We start from the raw sequence: 20,145 nt of genomic DNA on the forward strand, positions 1-20,145 counted from the left end.
GGTTCCCTGCCTTCTGGGCTCACTGCACTGCATTTCCAGATGCTGTCTTTCATAGACAAGGTCATGTGCACTGCTGCAGCTAGTGACTGGCCTTAGCGGTAATGTGTCCCCAAGAGGAACGTGAACCAGAAGTGATGTGCCACTTGGGAACACATCCCCACTGAGGCCAGTCATTGGTTGCAGCAGCACACGTGACCCCCATCTGTGCGAATGATGACAGACAGGGATCAGTAATGCTGTGCAGCTCGAAAGCCAGAACAAAGCAGCAGGGAGCCAGGTGGGATTTAAAAAATAAAATAACGGACCACTCTTTTAATATGGTAGAAAGACTACACATTTCTTATGATATATTCAGGATTAGCTGCATATTGTTTGGATTCTTTCCAATCACTGAGATGAATATGATGTTAACTAGTTGAAAATATCTATATATAACCAGTGGTGGAGCTATAGAAGGTGTAGAGGTTACAGCTATTCTATTATTGTGGCACTGGAAGAAGCCCAAAAATCATTCAGCCACAAATGGGGGGGGCACTGTTGCAAATTTTGCATGAAGCCCCAGATTCTTCAAGCTGCACCCCTGTAAACAGACATAAGAATCTGGAGTTGGCATCGTATACTCTGCCAAAAGAGAAAATATATGTTTAATGTATTCATTTGCAAACAGTATTAGCATATAGCTCGACGAGATACCAGACACATTATAACATAAGACACAGCTTATTAAATATGCTAGCATGCACCACAACAACAAAAAAATGTCATTGGAATTCAATTAGACTAAATTTAAAAATAAATCTCTGCTAAGAGAATCCAAATATGATAGATTACAGGAAAATGTATAATTGAGTGTTTTGGCTGTAGATAAGATGTCGAAAATGTATTCTGAATGAAATGTTTGAAATATCTTTTTCCTGAGCCGTGAATAGATATATTCTGCGTTATTACGCTATGAAAATAGTCAGTTTATCGGGAAGGAGAAAGTAATAGAGAAGAAAGGAACATAGGGCTCATGGTGACACTATTGTAGTCCACTGAATAAGATATATTTCTGCATACATCTCATGTTCTTTCCTTGACGTTGCTACTTGGAGCTGCAGATAATGGACCGATGCAGGGGTGGTTTCTGTATTTCTGTAATTATATTCATTATAAGAAATCTAGACTACCCTAATATTTCACTTTCTATTTTCAACAATAAGTAAAACATTGAAAAGCAAAGTATTTCTAATAAAAAGAAAAAGAATATGTGCATTTTGAGAAAACTATTCTAGAGGGCTGCCGTTAGTTGCAAGCAAGAATGGGTGGACCTTTGGTCATTCATTGCAAAACAATATTAAGGATATAGTAAAAGGGTTGTCCATCTTTTATTAAATAGTGGCCTATCCTCAGGATAGCCCATCACTAGCTGATTGGCGGGGTTCCGACACCCTGCACCCCGATCCATCAGCTCCTTGACAAAAGTCCTGGCACCAGAAACAAATGGTGCAGTCAACTTTGTAGTGGACTAAGGTCATCACTGCAGCCCTGATCCTACTGAAGTCAATGGGAGTAGCAATGAAGTGATGAGTGCAGTCCATTACAAAGCAGACAGAGCTGCTTCTAGTGCTGGAGCTATTGGTGAATAGGCCATCACTAGCTGATCAGATTGGGTTCAACACCCCAAATTTCCTCCAATCAGCTAGTGATGGCCTATCCTGACGTTAGGCCATCACTTAACAAAAAGTTGGGCAACCCTTTAAGACAAACAGCCATTAGAGATGGGTTCCCTTGATTGGGACACCCTCTATGAGCCACTTTGGAGAGACGATAATTTTCAGTGCCTCCTGATCTGACGGACTCAGTCTTTCCATGTATTACATTGCCATCATTTCAGAGCCCCCATGTAATAATACACTTCCTCTGTAGTGGCCACTGCAGGGAAAATGCAATACTGACCACAACCACCAAAGATAGCTGCTGATTGCTGGAGGTTTTGAAAGGTGGACCCTCAGCATCATTCCTAAATGGGGTTGTCATGATAAGAAAATTCCTTTAACCAAAATCATCTTACCATTTAAATTCAATAACAGGACGTCTGTGAAGACAGACCCATAGGCAAAGTAATAGGAAAGAAATGAGAAGTTTAACACTGCCTAACAATAGTTCTGTGGAAAGCTGGGTGACAACCTCTCAAGGCGCAGTAATAGATATCATTAATTGTTGTCAAACAGCATCTGTTCCACGTACAGAAGAAGATAATAATTCAGAAATGTCTAACTAGTAAATTCAAAGGAGAAAAGCGATGAGATTTCTAAGTATTCTTTTTAGTTTAGTCAAACGCTTCTCTATAGGGGTTCTCCGGTCCCATAATGTGATTTTGATTTGCCCAGAGTACAAATCATCCTTTTGCCCCATATACCTGGTTTTGCATCCTTGCAAGATATTTACATGCCAAAATTCATATTCACGTACATCAACTTTATGCTGGCTTTGCTAACCAAACCCAGCATTGTTTGCTCTGCAATGTTTCTCAAAGCTTACTCCATTAAATAGCATGCAGAGGGAAAGTGGGGACATGAGTACTTCAGAGGGAACAGGCTGACAGGCAAAACAACTCTTTTATAGATATTACAGAGCAACGCATGCTGGGAATTTGATAGAAACCATGTAAACATTATCGTAACGATGCTGAGAAGAGGTAAAAGGAACGTGCTGATAAGAAAAAGCCAATATAAGTGGCAATAATATGCAATATTTGAAATACTCTGGGTAGAGAAAAAAAATCATTATTGGACCAGAGAACCTTTTAAATGCTTAGTTGTCGCAACCTCAAATGTACCCTTAGGTCTCCAAGCACCCAGCTTATACTAAAAGACTGTGCACTATGTTATTTTCTACTGTACAGATTGTGTACGTTAGAATACCTGATGCAACACACATTAAATACACAGCTAGGTAAAAACATTACAAGTATTTCTTCACACAGACAAAAAAGAAAAAAAAGAAAGAAAAAATATGGAAATATAACAAATGGATCTATCTTGCTTGTCCCTGTCAATCAAACATTTATAAAAAATAAATATATGCTTCTTGGTATTGTGCTATAACATTCTAAGGGTGATGTATCAACATAGGGTATAAAACGCTTGTTTAGACACAAGGATCAATTTACTGCTTTGATTTGTGAGGCAGAGACTCCTACATTTTTCTTGCATTGTATAAGATTATAATGTTCAACTGCTGCTCATATAGTGAACATTTGAAAGAAAAACAGGGCTAGTATGAAGGCATGATTTAGAGGGTGGAGGGTTCTGGACTATAGCTTTGTGCACACAGCTATATTTGAGATTCATGTCCATACTGTAAAGGCATGTGCCATCAATTTTACATTATGATGTATTTTTGTTGAGTTGTGCCATTAATTTTACATTATGGTGGATTTTGGTTGAGTTGTGCCAGCAATTTTACATCATGGTGGTTTTTGGTTGAGACATTTTCAATCTTAAAAGCTTTGCTTCTAGGGTAGAATAGCGTGCCTAATCAAGGAAATACACAGTAGCATACAGAATGCCTATGCCTCGATATTACAAGTCTATAGTGCAGTCAGTGGACTGATGTACAGATCCATGACAGCAGACTTCAAGTGATCTGGACATTAAGAAAAAATAAATAAAATAAAAACCTCCACCACTGAAGCGCTATCACTGAAATACAATGGGCCAGATTTATCATTACTCTGACAGCTCACTCCACTTTCACATATGGCTAAAGTCAGTTTTAGCCAAGTCAGATTTATGATCGCCCTTTAAGACTGTAATAAATGTGGTTTGACGGTAGCAGTTTAATCGACAGTAAGCAGCTTTACAAAAGTCGCACGTCTTTACGAAAAAGTCGCATGTTTTATTAAAAAGTCTCATAAGATAAGCATGGTTCTCACTGGAGTGAAATTGCACATTTTTTGGCGACTTTTTAAATAGTGACAATAGTAAATCTGTCTAGAGATTTATTTACATAAGAAAACACGCCCACTTTCAGAAACTGGCGAGCATAGTGCAGAGCAGAAAAAAGTTGCCAATTTTTGCGCAGTTTTAGCAATTGCTAAGTCAACAGGACTGTCCTCTCAAGTTAATAAAGTTTCACTTACTCTCAATGAGTGGGAGGTCGCCTTCAGTGGCATGGGTGAGCAGCAAAAATAGGGCAACTTAACAAAGATCAAATAAAAATCCTACATGATCCACAAGGAAGTATAGAAAGATATTCACACTTGTAACACTAGACTTTCCCTGGTGGCTAGATCCTCTCCTATGGATTTTGCTGCAGAAATGACTGGGTGCTGAAGAGAATGAAAAAGCACACAACATTTCATTAACTAAGCTGTCCTAGGCTTGACCGCTGTAAATAATGTTTCTGCTACAATAGTTAAAAGTACACTCAGATGCTGTTCGGTTCTATCACTAGGGATGCATTTACCCTCAATGGCACCAAGTGTGTTCCATTTACAAGAGCTGTAAACCATTCCTCCACTGCAAGCATTCTTTTATTCATCCAGTATGCCCACCTGACTAGAGTTATTCATCCATCCCGGCAATTTATTGCCTTTACTATGTAAATTATAAGCAGCCTTGTGAACAACGCCAGTGTTGTAGCTAAATAAATTCTAAAATGCTAATAAATAACGTTCCCAATATGCTCATGTCATGGCTCTCCGTGTGACATCTAAACCCCGGGGCGATATCAAATAAAAAGATCAACTTTAAACTAAATAAAGTGGGACTATAAAAAAAAAAGGGCATAGAAATAAGATTACACCCAGCTCACAGACGTGTTTGACTATATTTCACATACATTTAGTAACTGAGCAATAAACTGTCAAAGGTGATATGAAAATATGACACCAATGAAAGCATTTGGTGGCTGTTGAGGCAGGCATTGCTATGCATGCCGCCTGGTCCTTCCCTGCCAGCAACTGCGTTAACTGAATAACTTAAGAGAATCAGACGAAAAATCGACTACTTCCTCTACCCAGCGTGTAGGATAATCAGTGGCTTTCCTCTAATCATTACAAGCAGTGGCTAAGAACTCTGGACAAATGTAGCACATTATTCTTTAATTAAGAAAAAACATCCAAAATGTTTCCTTTTTTTTATTTACCACGGTACAATCCGTTCTCCATGCAAAAGCTTTTGAAGGTGCTGATTTGAGATTTTATAGCAAAATACTTAGAGACTTCAAAACGTAGCCAGGACTTTTTTCAAAGGTCCTCTATAAAATGCACACACGTTGTTAAATAGGGTTGTACATGGAATGGAAATCAAAATGGCTGTTTTTTTTTTCTGTCCATGCTTTGTGCTTGGTATTGCAGCTCAACTCCACTGAACTGAATAGAGCTGAGATGCAACAACACATACAACCTCTGGTCGGTATGGAAGAAAACAGCCATGTTTTTCTGATGCTGTACAAGCACTTTAATCTGAAGGGTCCTCATAAAGGAGTTTTCCGGCTATCTGACCACTGCCTATTTCACCCTCTGCTGCCTAGGCAGAAGTTAGATACCAGGAGCTCTAATGAAGCAGCAGTGAGGAGAACACTACTCAAGAACAACTACTCAAGATTCGGAATCTGCAGTCTTAAATTGGACGGATACCAGTTGGTTTGGATACCAGTCACATGGACAGATCGACCTGCCTTGGCATCCCTCCCAGCAATCCACAGTGATTTGGCTGGGTGAACTTCTGACATCTCTGATTTGTTTCCATCTTGTATGTAGGACTTCCTGATGCTGTTTCCAACCAAACCCATGATGCACTTCTTCTTTCTGTGCCACAGCTCCAGCACCGTCTCTAACAAAGAAAATCGATTTAAGTGTACACAGACAGTGTAAAGTGGACCTTTACATGGAAGGTGTCCATATTTTGCAGACCACAATACAGACTTGGTCATGTAAAATATGGTAATAAATGCTCTTTAAAAATTATTTGTCAAAAAAAAAAAAGAAAAATCTGTAAATAATAGTTGTCTTTTGTTAAGTTCTACTTGACTATTTTCTAGTTATATCTATCTGGGAATGTTTATGTGACAACCAATATGGTCATCATGACTTCATCTATAAGGGTCAAAGAATGATTGTTCAATGGGAGAAATTTAACAATACACAATAGTTTCAGCTGACCGATGGCAATCACATGAAAAGCCATGTTTGAAATTTTCATCCGATAGTTGTTCTATGATAGATTGTTTGTGGATGAAAGATCTATCTTTGAAAGAATGTTCCCAGAAAGATCTTTCGTCCATCAACTAGTGCTACTGAACATGCATGGGGAGTCTTAACAAAGGCCAAAATGGACTAAAATGTGTATGTTTGTGTTTGCAAATGATCCTTCACTAGATGATTGCTTGTTCAAATGCTGTTCAGCCATCAACCAACTTCTATATAATGTGTATAGCTACTTAAAGGCTGGTCATGCACATTAGACATCACATACTTCTGAAAGCCATTCCATCTCACCACCATACATGTGTTCTGCAAGGGGAACGGAGAATAAACCACTGAAATGCTCCTGATGGTGGCATATCTTCTCTGAGAATGAAAGGATTGTGCATGTTGAAATTCAACAGCCTGAATTGTTCTTCCCCCAAAATATGCTGTCTAGGGGAAGTTATGACGTCACCATAGACATAAGGAGGTCCATTAAGCTGTCATCTAATGTGTAAAGCCAGCTTTACTGACAGTTTATTTATTTTTTATCCTAATATCCCTCAAGGTAAAATATTATTTAAGAGGCTGTGGGATAAATTTACATTTACAGTATGGAGCCCACCCTTTCCATCTACAGCCCCGATACATCTAATGCCTATAAGTTAGCCTATCCTTGTAATCAGTGAGAACTGTTTCCTATAAATGTTCAGGTACAGGTCACTGTGGAAAACGCTCTGTATATACAACCCTAGAAAGCTGGACCACCAAGTCTGTGAGATTGGTCCTAGGCGTACAACCTGGTTATTGCTAAACACTAAAATGATCACACATTTGCATGCTTGCACATACACACCAAGAATATTATTATGCAGTCTATTGTCATAAATAGTTGGCAATTACCTTTTTTGTTGCTGTATTTTTTTTTCTAGAAAACTGCAGTTAATAAATATTTTAATGTGAGAGCATATTTAATCTGCACTACACTATTTTTTCTGTTTATGGACAGCAAAAAAAAATAGGGGCTTGGGGCATGAAATTGAGCTTCGACATTGAAAAATTGGTTATAAACGAGGCAGAGCCTTACACAGCATAATCTCATTTTCCAATGAGATACGCTATGCAAGGCGAGGTTACAAATGAGACCAGAAAAAGAACATTGGCTTTGCCTAGACATTGGCAAACTGTAAATAATTACTAGACAATCTCAGAGGAGAACAGCATGGGTGGACATTCTGTGACCTCAGTGCCCTGTGTATGATGCTGAGACATTTACTATCCAGGGTTTTAATGTTGATAAGCAGTTAAGGCTACTTTCACACTCGCGTTTGGTGCGGATCCGTCATGGATCTGCACAAACGCATCCGTTTAGATAATACAACCGCATGCATCCGTTCAGAACGGATCTGTTTGTATTATCCTTAACGTAGCCAAAACGGATCCATCTGGAACACCATTGAAAGTCAATGGGGGACGGATCTGTTTTCTATAGTGCCATATTGTGTCCGTGAAAAAGGATCCGTCCCCATTGACTTACATTGTGTGTCAGGACGGATCCGTTTGGCTAAGTTTCGTCAGACGGACACCAAACCGCTGCAAAGAGGCGAAACTGATGGAGTCGGGAAGGAATTTTTTATTCCCCTAAAGTGGGGAAAATTGGCCTCTACCTCACAGGTTTTTTTTTGCCTTCCTCTGGATCAACTTGCAGGATGACAGGCCGAACTGGATGGACAAATGTCTTTTTTCGGCCTTATGTACTATGTTACTATGTTACTATGATGCATTCTGAGTGGATCCTTATCCAATATGGGCAAAACAGATCCGTTTTGGACCGCTTGTGAGATCCCTGAACGAATCTCACAAATGGAAACCAAAAGGCCAGTGTGAAAGTAGCCTAACACTTTCAAGGCTAGATAAATGGCAGTTTGTAGGAACACTACAGTTTACTTGATTGAGGGGTATAAATAGTCATATCAAGCATGGTAAAGGGAACCTGTCACCACAAAATCCTGAGCAATCTGCAGATATAGAGCAGGAGGAGCTGAGAAGATTGATATATAGTTTTGTAGGAAAAGATTTTGTAAGACTTGTAATTTATACATTAAAATCTCTGCTTGTTCTGGGTTTAGCTGTACACAGGGCGGTGTTATAAGTGATTGATAGCATTCTGTGTAACTGTGTATGCAGAGATAGCTGTCAGTCACTGATAGCTGTACACAGGGAGGTGTTATCAGTGATTGATATCATTCTCTGTGTTATTGTGTTTACATAGAAACTGTCAGTCGCTGATAGCTGTACACTGGGGAGGTGTTATCAGTGATTGATAGTATTCTCTGTGTAATTGTGTATACATAGATAGCTGTCAGTCACTGATATTTATACACAGGGGAGGTGTTTACAATGATTGATAGCATTCTCAGTGTAAGTGTGTATACATAGATAGCTGTCAGTCACTGATAGCTGTACACAGGGGAGGTGTTATCAGTGATTGATAGCATTCTCTGTGTAAGTGTGTAAATACAGATAGCTGTAAGTCACTGATAGCTGCACACAGAAGAGGTGTTATCAGTGATTGATAGTATTCTCTGTGTAAGTGTGTATATATATAGATAGCTGTCAGTCACTGATAGTTATACACGGAAGAGGTGTTATCAGTGATTGATAGCATTATCTGTGTCAGTGTGTATACACACATAGCTGTCAGTCACTGATAACTGTACACAGGGGAGGTGCTAACATTGATTGATAGTATTCTCTGTGTAAGTGTGTATACATAGATAGCTGTTAGTCACTGATAGCTGTACACAGGGGAGGTGTTATCAGTGATTGATAGCAATCTCTGTGTAAGTATGTATACATAGATAGCTGTCAGTCACTGCTAACTGTACACTGGTGAGGTGTTATCAGTGAGGTGCTATCAGTGAGGTGCTATCAGTTGATAGCATTCTCTGTTTAAGTGTGTATACATAGACAGATGTTAGTCACTGATAGTTGTACACAGGTACATACAGTTTTTGGGGTAAACGTGCTGCCAAAAGTGCACATTTGTGAGCTAAACAACTTAGGCTACTTTCACACTCGCCTTTTGGGCGTCATGGATCTGCAAAAACGGATCCATTACAATAATACAATCGCATGCATCCGTCATGAACGGATCCGTTTGTATTATCTGTATCATAGCCAAGACTGATCCGTCACGAACTCTATTGTGCCAGATTGTGTCAGAGAAAATGTATCCGTCCTCATTGACTTACCTTGTGTGCCATTTGGCTCCATTTCGCTAAGCAGTCAGCAAAACGCTGCAGGCAGTGTTTTGGTGTCCACCCCCAGAGTGGAATGGAGACTGATGCATTCTGAGCGGATCCTTTTCTATTCAGAATGCATTAGGGCAAAACTGATCCGTTTTGGACCGCTTGTGAGAGCCCATGACGGATCTCACAAACGGAAAGCCAAAATGCGAATGTGAAAGTAGCCTTAGACTACAGTCTAATAAATTAAACCTGTACTGATACATTTGAACAAATTATCAGGATAGAAGAGATATATATATACAATAGATACAAAAACGGAAACTTGACAGACCTAGGCCTTATCAGTAACCCACACCCCCTTGGTCCTATGTACTGAGGCTTTCTTTAAAACTAGATGAGCCAAAATCTATGTGCATTCACATTTGTATATGTGGACCAGCCTGTTGCCTAAACTGTGTACAACTGGATTAACTTGTATGGCAGTATGAATGTAAGCAAGAAAACCTTGAAAACCACTGTATGCATGTATCTATGATCTCCAAATGGTTTCTGTTCTAGAGAAAGGGACATCCACCTAACAACAGCTATAGGTGCAGGCAGCTGCCTCTCTGTCATTGGAGAGAAGAAACTAGATCTTACGAGACCACAATTGGTCAGTGAGGTCTGGTGGGAAAGTCGAACAAGAGCGAGCGCTTTCTTCAGAATTAACCCAAAGAGGTGTGATGGTTGATCTCTTCTCCCCGTCAACCGCGGATCTAAGATATGATTGATAAAACACTACTAGAGTTATGAGGTTTCGACAGGTTTAATAACTGAAACCGAAAAGAACTGAAATAAACTTTGACAAATAACTGTGGAATAACTATTTTTTTAGTTGCTAGATAAATGCATATTTCTTAAATTAATAACCGAAGAAGAATTCTAGTGATAAGGTGGTCTAGATGTTATAAGTTACAGATTTTTGAATAGGTTTGTTTGAGTGCTACTGACATTTAAGTGACATTTTCTCTCTGGACAATTTATCTGCTACTTCCTTGGAGTGTCTGGGTAAATATTGTGCCCTCAAGTCTAGATTTTGATCTAGAGCCCATCTCTACATCTCTAAAGCTTCCTTGCAAAGGTTCATGCATTTTGTGCCCCCTATCCTGTTTAATATATGCTACCACCACTCTGTTGTACATCTGTATCATAATAAAATGGTATATGCGTGACATGGAGATTATTTTCTCTGCACCCAGCTTCGATGCTCAGAAGAGGCTGATGTAGAGATTCTCCAAAATCTTCCATTTCCCTCTCACTGCTGCTCGTCCTTTTAGGGATGCATCCAAGGTTACAGTGTCTACTTTGTCTTGTCTGATATGACAAGAGTTTGGAATGGGAAGATATAATAATTTTTCCATTTTATTTCTGACTGTTAGGATTAAGTGTACCTCTGAAAGTGTACACTTTTTCTTTTGTCTCAGAAGATTGCCTAACCAGACCTGGGTCTGACAACACAATGAAAGTACAGTTTTGGAATCTGGCTGCATTCTTATAAGCTTACCTATTAGGCTGGCTATTATTTTCCGGGACATCATTTCTTTAGAATTATTTTGAATCATTTCTCTTTTGGAACACCTATAGTGAAGAGTGAAGCCTAGAAAAGTTAGACACTTTGTAAGGACTTGAATGGACTTTTCAATATTTATGCAAAATCCTGTTTCCGCAAAGAGTGTTAATATTTTCTCTTTTTGGATTAATAGTCATTTTAAATCTGATTAGGAGATTGTCTAAGTAAACAATGCATGATGACCCTGATGTTCTCAAATGAGAAATTCGAACTTTCCTTAAGTGTAAGGGGCATTAGAGAGGCCAACCATTTGAACTGTAGAAGACGCCTGTGTTTTTGAGCCACATATAGCTTGGAAGGTGTCTTCTACATCTATCTTTATTAGATGTCTTTTTGGTAGAGAAAACTTAAATCTGTCATACTCTCCATATGGTACTTTTTTGGCTTTAAGAATTTGTTTATAACATTTACATTTAATACTAGTCTGACGAACTCATCTAGATTTTGAACAGGGAAAATGTGACTTATCCCTCTCTTTTCCGTTCTGTTTATTTTGGATATCCTTCCTTGATCGAGTGTCGAATACTGAGTCTATATACAGTTTTCTGTGGAAAGATGTTTTTTTTTTCCTGGACAGGAAATATCTTCAGTTTAAATGTAAGGCAATTTCTTATCCCATTAATGACCCAATGGTCTGTGGAGATCTTTTCCCATAAGTCTACATAATGACAGGAAGGAATAGATAATTCCGTGCTCACCTAAAAAAGGTTTATAACACGTATTTGGCTTTATTGAGGATCCCAAACTGTATGTCTTAAAGATTTTTCAGGACTGTCACTGTGAATCTCAGGTCTTCCCCTGGGACTTGTGTGAGCGACCCTCAGATCGAAAGGGTTTCTTAGATGCCAGGGATTTGTTTATTTCTGCAAAGCATCCTATATCTTATTTTAAGTTCATGAATAAACTATGGACCAAATAGATTACAATTTTCCATATTAGGGTATTCAAGTGATTTTGGGGCAAAATCTGCCATTCCTGCTGAAGTGAGCCAGCAAGCTCTTCTGATGTTTGTAATGTAGTTAAAGGATTGATCTATAATCAGAACGGCTCTACTCACGGATTTTAGCACAGCTAACGAAGATGAAAGTGAAGGTTTCACATTTTGAGGATGACACCTTACCTTCCTGCACTGCCTTAACCGACATAAATAGTAGTGGAACGTATTTTGTTTCCGTGTCCGTTCCGTTTTTTCTGCGGATAGGATGCGGACCCATTCATTTCAATGGGTCCGCAAAAAATGCGGACAGCACACCGTGTGCTGTCCGCATCAGTATGTCTGCTCCGTTGCCCCGCAAAAAAAAATAGTGCATGTCCTATTTTTTTCTAGTTTGCAGACAAGGATAGGCATTATCAATAATAGAGCCGCAAAAAAAACGGATCCACAAAAAAAACGGATGCCATACGGACGTCATCCTTTTTTTTTGCGGATTCGCAATTTGCGGACAGCAAAACACATACGGTCGTGTGCATGTAGCCTAAACTGAACATTTTTAAGCATCTGGTCGGTAATGTCATTAGGGAATGACGTTCTAGTAATATATAGCAGAGCAGGGACTATTTCTGGGGCAATAAGAGCCTGAATATTGGGTATGCTCACTAAATTTCTGAAAACTAACTCATTATCTTTAACCATAGAGCAACAAAAGGCCAGCTGTACAAATTCTCTTACTTCAGAGGAATCAGATATGGCCCATCTATGAGAGAATCATTTTGATGGTGGGGTTCTACCTGACAGACCCACTCTCAACATTTCCAACTCACTCTATTTTCCCCTTTAACAAGATGCTGAGAAATTCCCAATCTACCACAGACCACCTCAGCAAACACCTCATTGCTGCTGTGTGAAAAGTTAACTCAAACAAGTTTTTTGTTAAAAAAACACACTCATGAACCCTTTCATAGCACTGGAAGCAAGGTATTAATTGCTTCTGAGGAGAATTCACCTCAGAGTCAGAATGTAATTGTTAAAACGTACGATCAAGAGGATGGCTGAGATGATGATGATGGTTCCTACAATAGTTTTCAGGAGTTGAGGAGACCACCATACACTGACATAGATGCTGCTATGAAGCAAGTGCCTGCTTCCATTTCTGCAACTCAATTCTGACGAAAACACTTGCATGAGACTTTGCTGACCAAGCGTGGTCTTGCGACATCTCACGTCTTCTTCAGCAGAGGAGAGGCAGCTGCCTGCTCTTATAGCTGTTGGTAGGTAGTTGGCTATCTCTCCCAAAGAACAAATAGTGAGGAACTGAAAAATAAAGGCGGGGGTTTCTCATGAGGGGAATTTTTTAAGTTAGTTTTGCTCGAGTTTGCATTAACATAACTGGTGGCAAATTTATATAACTGGTCACAGCATCCCATGAATTCAAGAACTCATAGTGTGGTATAAAAAAATGATCATCTGATTATATAATACACAATAATGAGAAATTTCCATTGGTATGCCTGTAAATAATATTTGTATTAACATTGAATTCTGATGTCACAACCTGACGGCCATACAGTAGGTATGCTTATCTGTTCTGGCAGAAGCGGTGACATATTACGTTTTGAGAACTTTCCTACTCTTGCGCCAACCAATGATTGACATTTAGCCCTCAAACGAGAGGTTCTTCGGCAGCTGCAGTTGGTATGATTTTCTTCTGTGTCTTAACATACAAATACAGGTGATGTAAACTCTCTTTATAAAAGGACTGAGAATGTTTCTGACGCAATTGATATATGGTGGACAGGAAGCACCTGCTTTCTCTCCCTTTAAAAGGAAGATCTGCACCAACCGAGGTCTGCACTGGAAGAAATAATGCATCATATACAATACAGATTATTAGGAGCCACTTCAGGTTTCATGACCTGCACTAACCTTCAACCTTGTGCTTTCATGTGCTTACAGAGCTCATTGGTGACGGATAATCTTATATTTTACAGAAGGGGCATTATATATGTATGATTTAAAACAAGCAATTGGTCGAGGTCAACCAAGAAGTATCCTGAGATGTTTTCCACTTACCTGCATTGTTATACACTTCTAGATCATGGCTTCTCAATCTTTTTCTACTAGGGTCTCTCTGAGAGCATGAAGATGCCCGGGCCTCACTATTGGTCGAAGTCCTTTGCAAAATATATCAAAATTGCCCCAATTTATCTTTCATTCGTTGCACAGGAATCAGGCACTGTAGGAATCCATTAAAAACTGAGCTTTTATTCAAACATCAAAAACGCATGCAGGAAAGTTACATAACACCTACACGTTTTGAGCAACTCCTACCCCCAAATTGCAACTAAAGACAGGATTTGCCACAAATGTATAAGAGATATGTAACCTGTATGTGTTTCAATAAAAGCTCTGGTTTTTCACAGAGTAATGCAGCTCTGGATTTCTGTGTAAAATGTGTGTTTCTCCATTTCTTGGAGCTCATCAGTGGATACAAAGGAGAAGGTGACTTCTTCTTGTTATTATGGATATCTTCCATTTGTCTCCTGACCCCAACAGAACAAAAAGAACAAAGGAGTCAGCCCTGTGGCTAAACCAGAGATGGGTACAGCCAGAGAAAGCCTCTGCAGTATATGATCGCTTCTCTCTAAACTGACTGCATAACTGTCCCTCACCAATCATTAGGAGGTGCCTCAGTCTGAAAAGTACCATTCTAAATAATGGTCACAATTGGAAAATGAACTGAACTCGAGATTCTATCGAGTACATCTGATATCAAAAGTCCTAGGATCTGATCAGAGATATGAAAATGACTCTCAACATGCTAAAGTCAAGTCAGAATAGATTTATCTACAGAAGAGACCCAGCAATTCTGCCGTGAAAACAAAATCCCTTGTCAGAAGGGTTTACTGTGAAATGTAACACTGCATTGATTAGCAAGAGTATACTGTCGTCACTGGCGTGCTACTGGTGAGGCTGCTGAAACCTGGACACACCAGTAGGGGGAAATCTTGTAAACACAGAAGGTCAGAGAGGGAAAGATGTCCCTTAACTTATGAAAAATCCCTCCCAAGACTGCAGATAGACATCTCAGCCACAGAGTATTGGGAGACACATTAAAGAGGAGACACTTAGTAGCCATTAAAGCCCATTACTGTGGGACGTCATAAAGTAAATTTATATATGAATATAAATGTAAGACGCATACATATGACCATAATGTGGCTCTTTATTAATTCCATGGAGTTTATGGGCAGAGGTCTAATTTTACCTCCTTGTGTCTCCAATGTCATACTGAGACACACTGCAGTGTCCCATCAGAAGCTTCTAGGGTAGAGTACCTTAATAATGCATTGCCAAAGTAAGGCCCATGCCTAAACCACATGCCGATAACTTTGTAGTAGGGAGCCGTAGGGAACTCATTTGCTGCCGTAGAGGCTAAATGCGCGTGGCTCTGTCACGAGCACTTCAAGGACTTGTCCCATCTCATACACTGGTGGCATATCGCTAGGATATGCCACCAATGTCAGTTAGGTGCAGGCCCCACCTCTGCACCTACACCTATCTCTAAAACGGGATCCCCAAAGTGAACGAGGGCCCACCCTCCAGTCACTGCTATGGGAGTACCAAAAATGGCCAAGTGAGGGCTGTCTCAGCTCTTTTCAGAATTCCTATAGAAGTGAAAGGAGAGCATGCCTTCGCTTTGGGGGCCACATTCTAGAGATAGGTGCAGGTCCCATAACAGTGATTGGAGGGTGGTCACCCTTGCACAGTTTGCCCTCGTTCCCTTTCCGTTCTAGACATAGGTGTAGGTGCAGAGGTGGGGCCCACACCTAACTGACATTGGTGGCATATCCTAGTGATATGCCACCAATGTGTGAGATGGGTAAACCCCTTTAACATGTTGAAGAAACAGCGCCCCCTTCCATCACCAGTTATAATACAGTGACTGTATACACAGCACTTGTCTGGCCATTGCTTTGGGGTACCGTCCTTTCAGTCCATGTAATTAGGGAAAATGAAGGGGCACATAATGCAAACGGTTTTACCGCTATGGAACATAAAATAGATGGCACCCTATGAATAAAAAATGTATGAGGTAACATGTGATATGTCAGACAGTTGCGGCATGCTCCCTATTGACAAAGGATATTATTGCAGAGGAGGAAGAGCTGATCCCTCGGGTAATAGGTTGTAAGACGCGTTCACAAGTCTCGGCTATTCAAAAATACTACCTATATAAAAATGGATTTATGAAGCAAAGACTGGAACACCCTGTACTAAAACATTTCAGAACGGCCCAAAAATCCAACCAAAATGAGGTTGAATTCCAAATATTGTTAATATTTTAGTGATTTTATTTAAAATGTAGAATATGTCCCTTTATCAAGATCCAACATAGTATGACACTGGCATTCAGACATTTGATGTCTGTCGGTGGCATCGCAATTGTAATGTGTCATGTTATGTACAGATGTAGCATTTGGAACATCTCAAAGCGATATCCCAATTAGTATTGAAAGTAGACCTGATGTGTTTAATAACCTATTCTGTCAAATTTTTTTTGTTCACCACAAAATTGCAGCAAAACCGCAGCGCTTTTGGTCCAATTTTGCTGTAATGAGAGTAAATGACAAATCCAGCCCTGCATCATACAGTTTCTGGCATCACTCATTTAGAAAGTCAGAGATATTGTGATTAACCCTGTTAGATCTGGTGGCTTCTTAATACAATATAACAGCTGCAGCTTCCTCTTTACAGTATTGCGGGTCACGTATCCATTCTGTCAGTACAAACTAGTCCGAAGCTACCGGTTTCGTTTATGAGCCCTAATGATATACAGTGGGACATATGACAATGACACTCAATGGCAGGTCCAGCGTGCTGTCATCACACCACTACCTAGATCTTCTCAAAGACAGAAGAAAAACCTCTTCCCATTTCCACCACGCACAAGTCACGGCCACTGAGTCGACATGGAAGGAAGAGCAGGTAAAGAAGCGCAGTATTGATGGGGATGCTGATCCCCGCGTCGCACACATGAACAATTGAGGCAAACTGTGGGAATGCAGCTGCTCATTCCAGCAATAGGAAACGCACATTTATTCGAAAAAAGCCGGAGCACGAATCCGACCGACGTGTTGGTCTTTCATGGCACTTTTTGTTTCATCAGCAAAAATCCCAAGTGGTCGCGTCTTTGCTGTTTAAGTGCATACGGCAGAGACGCCTTTCCCTAGGGAGTCAAGATCCTACCTCGACAGGCAAGTCTCTGATATTTTTGTTTTTTCTACATTACCATTTTTCCAACCAGCCAGAGGATGACACAACAGTCAGTTCTTGGTCTGTCTAGACTCTAGAAACATCTAAATAGAAAAGATAAATATATGCAAAACTGGGCAACTACATCAAGCTGGTCTTCAGTGGGACTTAGCTTCTGCTTGGAGACAATGCCATGGCACTTGTCCTTCTCTCGTCAAATTCCACACATTAATATTGCTTTCTCTTATATCGCTGCATCCCTCCAACTGTTCGCCCTACCCTTCCAGCTGTATGGCATTTTGCATTTCAATCATGCAACAAATGGACCTTGTAATCACATTAACTCTTTACTGATCCATTAGTATGCAACGCTGCCCGTGCCCCCGTTCCTTTAAATAACATTAGCAGGCAGTGGGGAGGCGAAGAGACAAAGCTCAACAGTGCAGGAATCCCTTATGTTGCGACCCATCTACTGAATCTCTAATTAACATTTACATTGTTCACATGACGTCCCGTGATGAGGCTGCGCCTTGGTTAATCTATGATCTTCAATGCATGCAAGAGTTAATCCAAATCCACAGTGGCCAACACTCACAGGAGGAATGGCATGTAGGTGGCATCTCATAACCCACTTGAGATTCTCTGCCCTAACATTTCGACCCTGACCAGTAAGACCAGATTAAGAGAATAGGTGCTACTTGCTCTAATGAAAGCTTATGGTCTAGCACACAACACTGAAGCCCACCAGCTTCCATAAAACATTGACCACAACCAGCTGCAAGACAGATCAATGTGGCAGCAGATACTCTGTGCCATGGGATGCTCAGAAAACGCAAAGCACAAGGTTTACCATATGACCATTACACTTGCATAGGCAACATGTGCAGCAAGAACTGAAGAACTTTCTGCATTGACATTGAAGATGTCTACAACAGTCTAGATTCTAGAAGGATCCTCAGCTAAGATCTAATACTGCTACCCTCTGGTTACAGTCCCATGCCATGCATATGCTTGTGAATACTGCTTAGTTGTCACTCACCCTTGGCAGTGATGAGAATCAGAAGGCAGCAGTAGATGTAGCAGTTGTTATAGTGGACCTGGTAGTGAGTGAAGCTCCACAACAGCCCTGGGCATCTTCTCCTGGCAGTCATTGTGAGGATCTGGCAGCTTGGTCTAGGGAGCCACAAAAAGCAATGTCCAGCTCCACTGGCAAGCTCTCTGGTTGTAAATGGCTGCTTACTTCTTTCTACATTGACTCATTTTATCTACTCATTGTTCGTTAAGAGACCTTACCAGTCACCAGCTTCTCATGGTATTGATCCAACCTCATTCAATTCATAGCAGAAGTCCTGGCCTTTTCTTTTATGAAAGAAAGAAGGATCCTACCTTATTATTCACCTGGCATTCCGCATAGCTCGCTGTGTGAAATCACATGACCCCACAACACGCTCCTAGGGGGCGGGGCACAGGTGTGGCTGACAGGTAATTCGGAAATGCACAAGAAGGCGCTACTAGCGCTAGTTTAGATCCAAGACCACCAAAGACAAGTCACCTTTCCAAAACCATGTCAAGCAATCCAATGCCTTTGGCCATACAGTCAGTGACTGTGGGAACTGAAGGGTTAAGAGGTATCTACAAGAATGTGTATATTCCTTATAAGACTGGATCCTGGGTAAGTCTGGGAAGAAGGCTCCGCAGGCTGGCTGCAGACTGATCTGAGCAAGGTGCGAATCCCACTGAGAAGAAACTTGGTGCCCAGGGCATGAAGCAGTGCTCAGAAGATGGAACTATAATCCCAGTGCTCCGGGCGAGACTCCCATCATCCACGTAATAGAGCTCTGTGGCTGGTGCTGAAGTTGTGTGAGCGCTCCACCGACAACCTGCTGCCGCCGGCTCCAGGATATCCTTCAGCGGTCCAGGATCAGGGTGCCCCCTGCTGCACACTGGCAGGGCTGAGACTGGGGTGAGGGCAGGACGAGCCTCCTCTTCACCGAGAGCCGCTGCCTCCTCTTGTCTCCGGCGCTGCTGGCCGCTCAATGACTTGGAGGAGTCCGGGTTTGCAGTGAGTGAAGCAGTCTGCCTCACGTGGGCTGTGAGGACAGGGGGGCGGCGGCGGGGCTGGGGGCGCGCATGACGGCCCCGGGAAGCTGCACACCGGGATAGATAGATAGATAGATAGATAGATAGATAGATAGATAGATAGATAGATAGATAGATAGATAGATAGATAGATAGATAGATAGATAGGAGATAGATAGATAGATAGATAGATAGATAGATAGATAGATAGATAGATAGATAATTAATAGATAGATAGATAGATAGATAGATAGATATTAGATAGATAAGAGAGAGAGAGATAGATAGATAGATAGATAATTAATAGATAGATAGATAAAGATGGATAGATAGATAGATAGATAGATAAATATTAGATAGATAAGAGAGAGAGAGAGATAGAGATAGATAATTAATAGATAGATAGATTAGATAGATAGATAGATAGATAGATAGATAGATAGATAGATAGATAGATAGATAAAGATGGATGGATAGATAGATAGATATTAGATAGATGAGAGAGAGAGAGAGAGAGAGAGAGAGAGAGAGAGATAATTAATAGATAGATAGATAGATAAAGATGGATGGATAGATAGATAGATAGATATTAGATAGATAAGAGAGAGAGAGAGAGATAGATAATTAATAGATAGATAGATAGATAAATAGATAGATAGATAATAGATATATAGATAGATATAGAAAGATGGATAGATAGATGGATAGATAGATAGATAGATAGGAAAAAGAAAAAAGATGAGCAGCACACAACTCACAGAGGTGCAATTCCTTGGGTAGATCACGGACTTGATCCAGTAGGTATATATATAGAAAAATCCAAGGCAGCACACGAATA

General features: G+C 40.4%; 1 protein-coding gene across 1 annotated transcript in view; it reads right to left on the minus strand.

The window, feature by feature from the left end:
- Positions 1–19,246, minus strand: part of TMEM132E (transmembrane protein 132E) — a 484,064-nt gene extending 464,818 nt beyond the window's left edge. Inside the window, exon 1 of the mRNA XM_040424795.1 lies at positions 18,268–19,246. Within this exon, the coding sequence (XP_040280729.1) occupies positions 18,268–18,379 (112 nt within the window). The 5' untranslated portion in view covers positions 18,380–19,246. The remainder of the gene's footprint in view (positions 1–18,267) is intronic.
- Between the last annotated feature and the right edge of the window lie 899 nt (positions 19,247–20,145).

Source organism: Bufo bufo, chromosome 3 (genome assembly GCF_905171765.1).
Source record: "Bufo bufo chromosome 3, aBufBuf1.1, whole genome shotgun sequence".
Classification (NCBI taxonomy): Eukaryota; Metazoa; Chordata; class Amphibia; order Anura; family Bufonidae; genus Bufo; species Bufo bufo.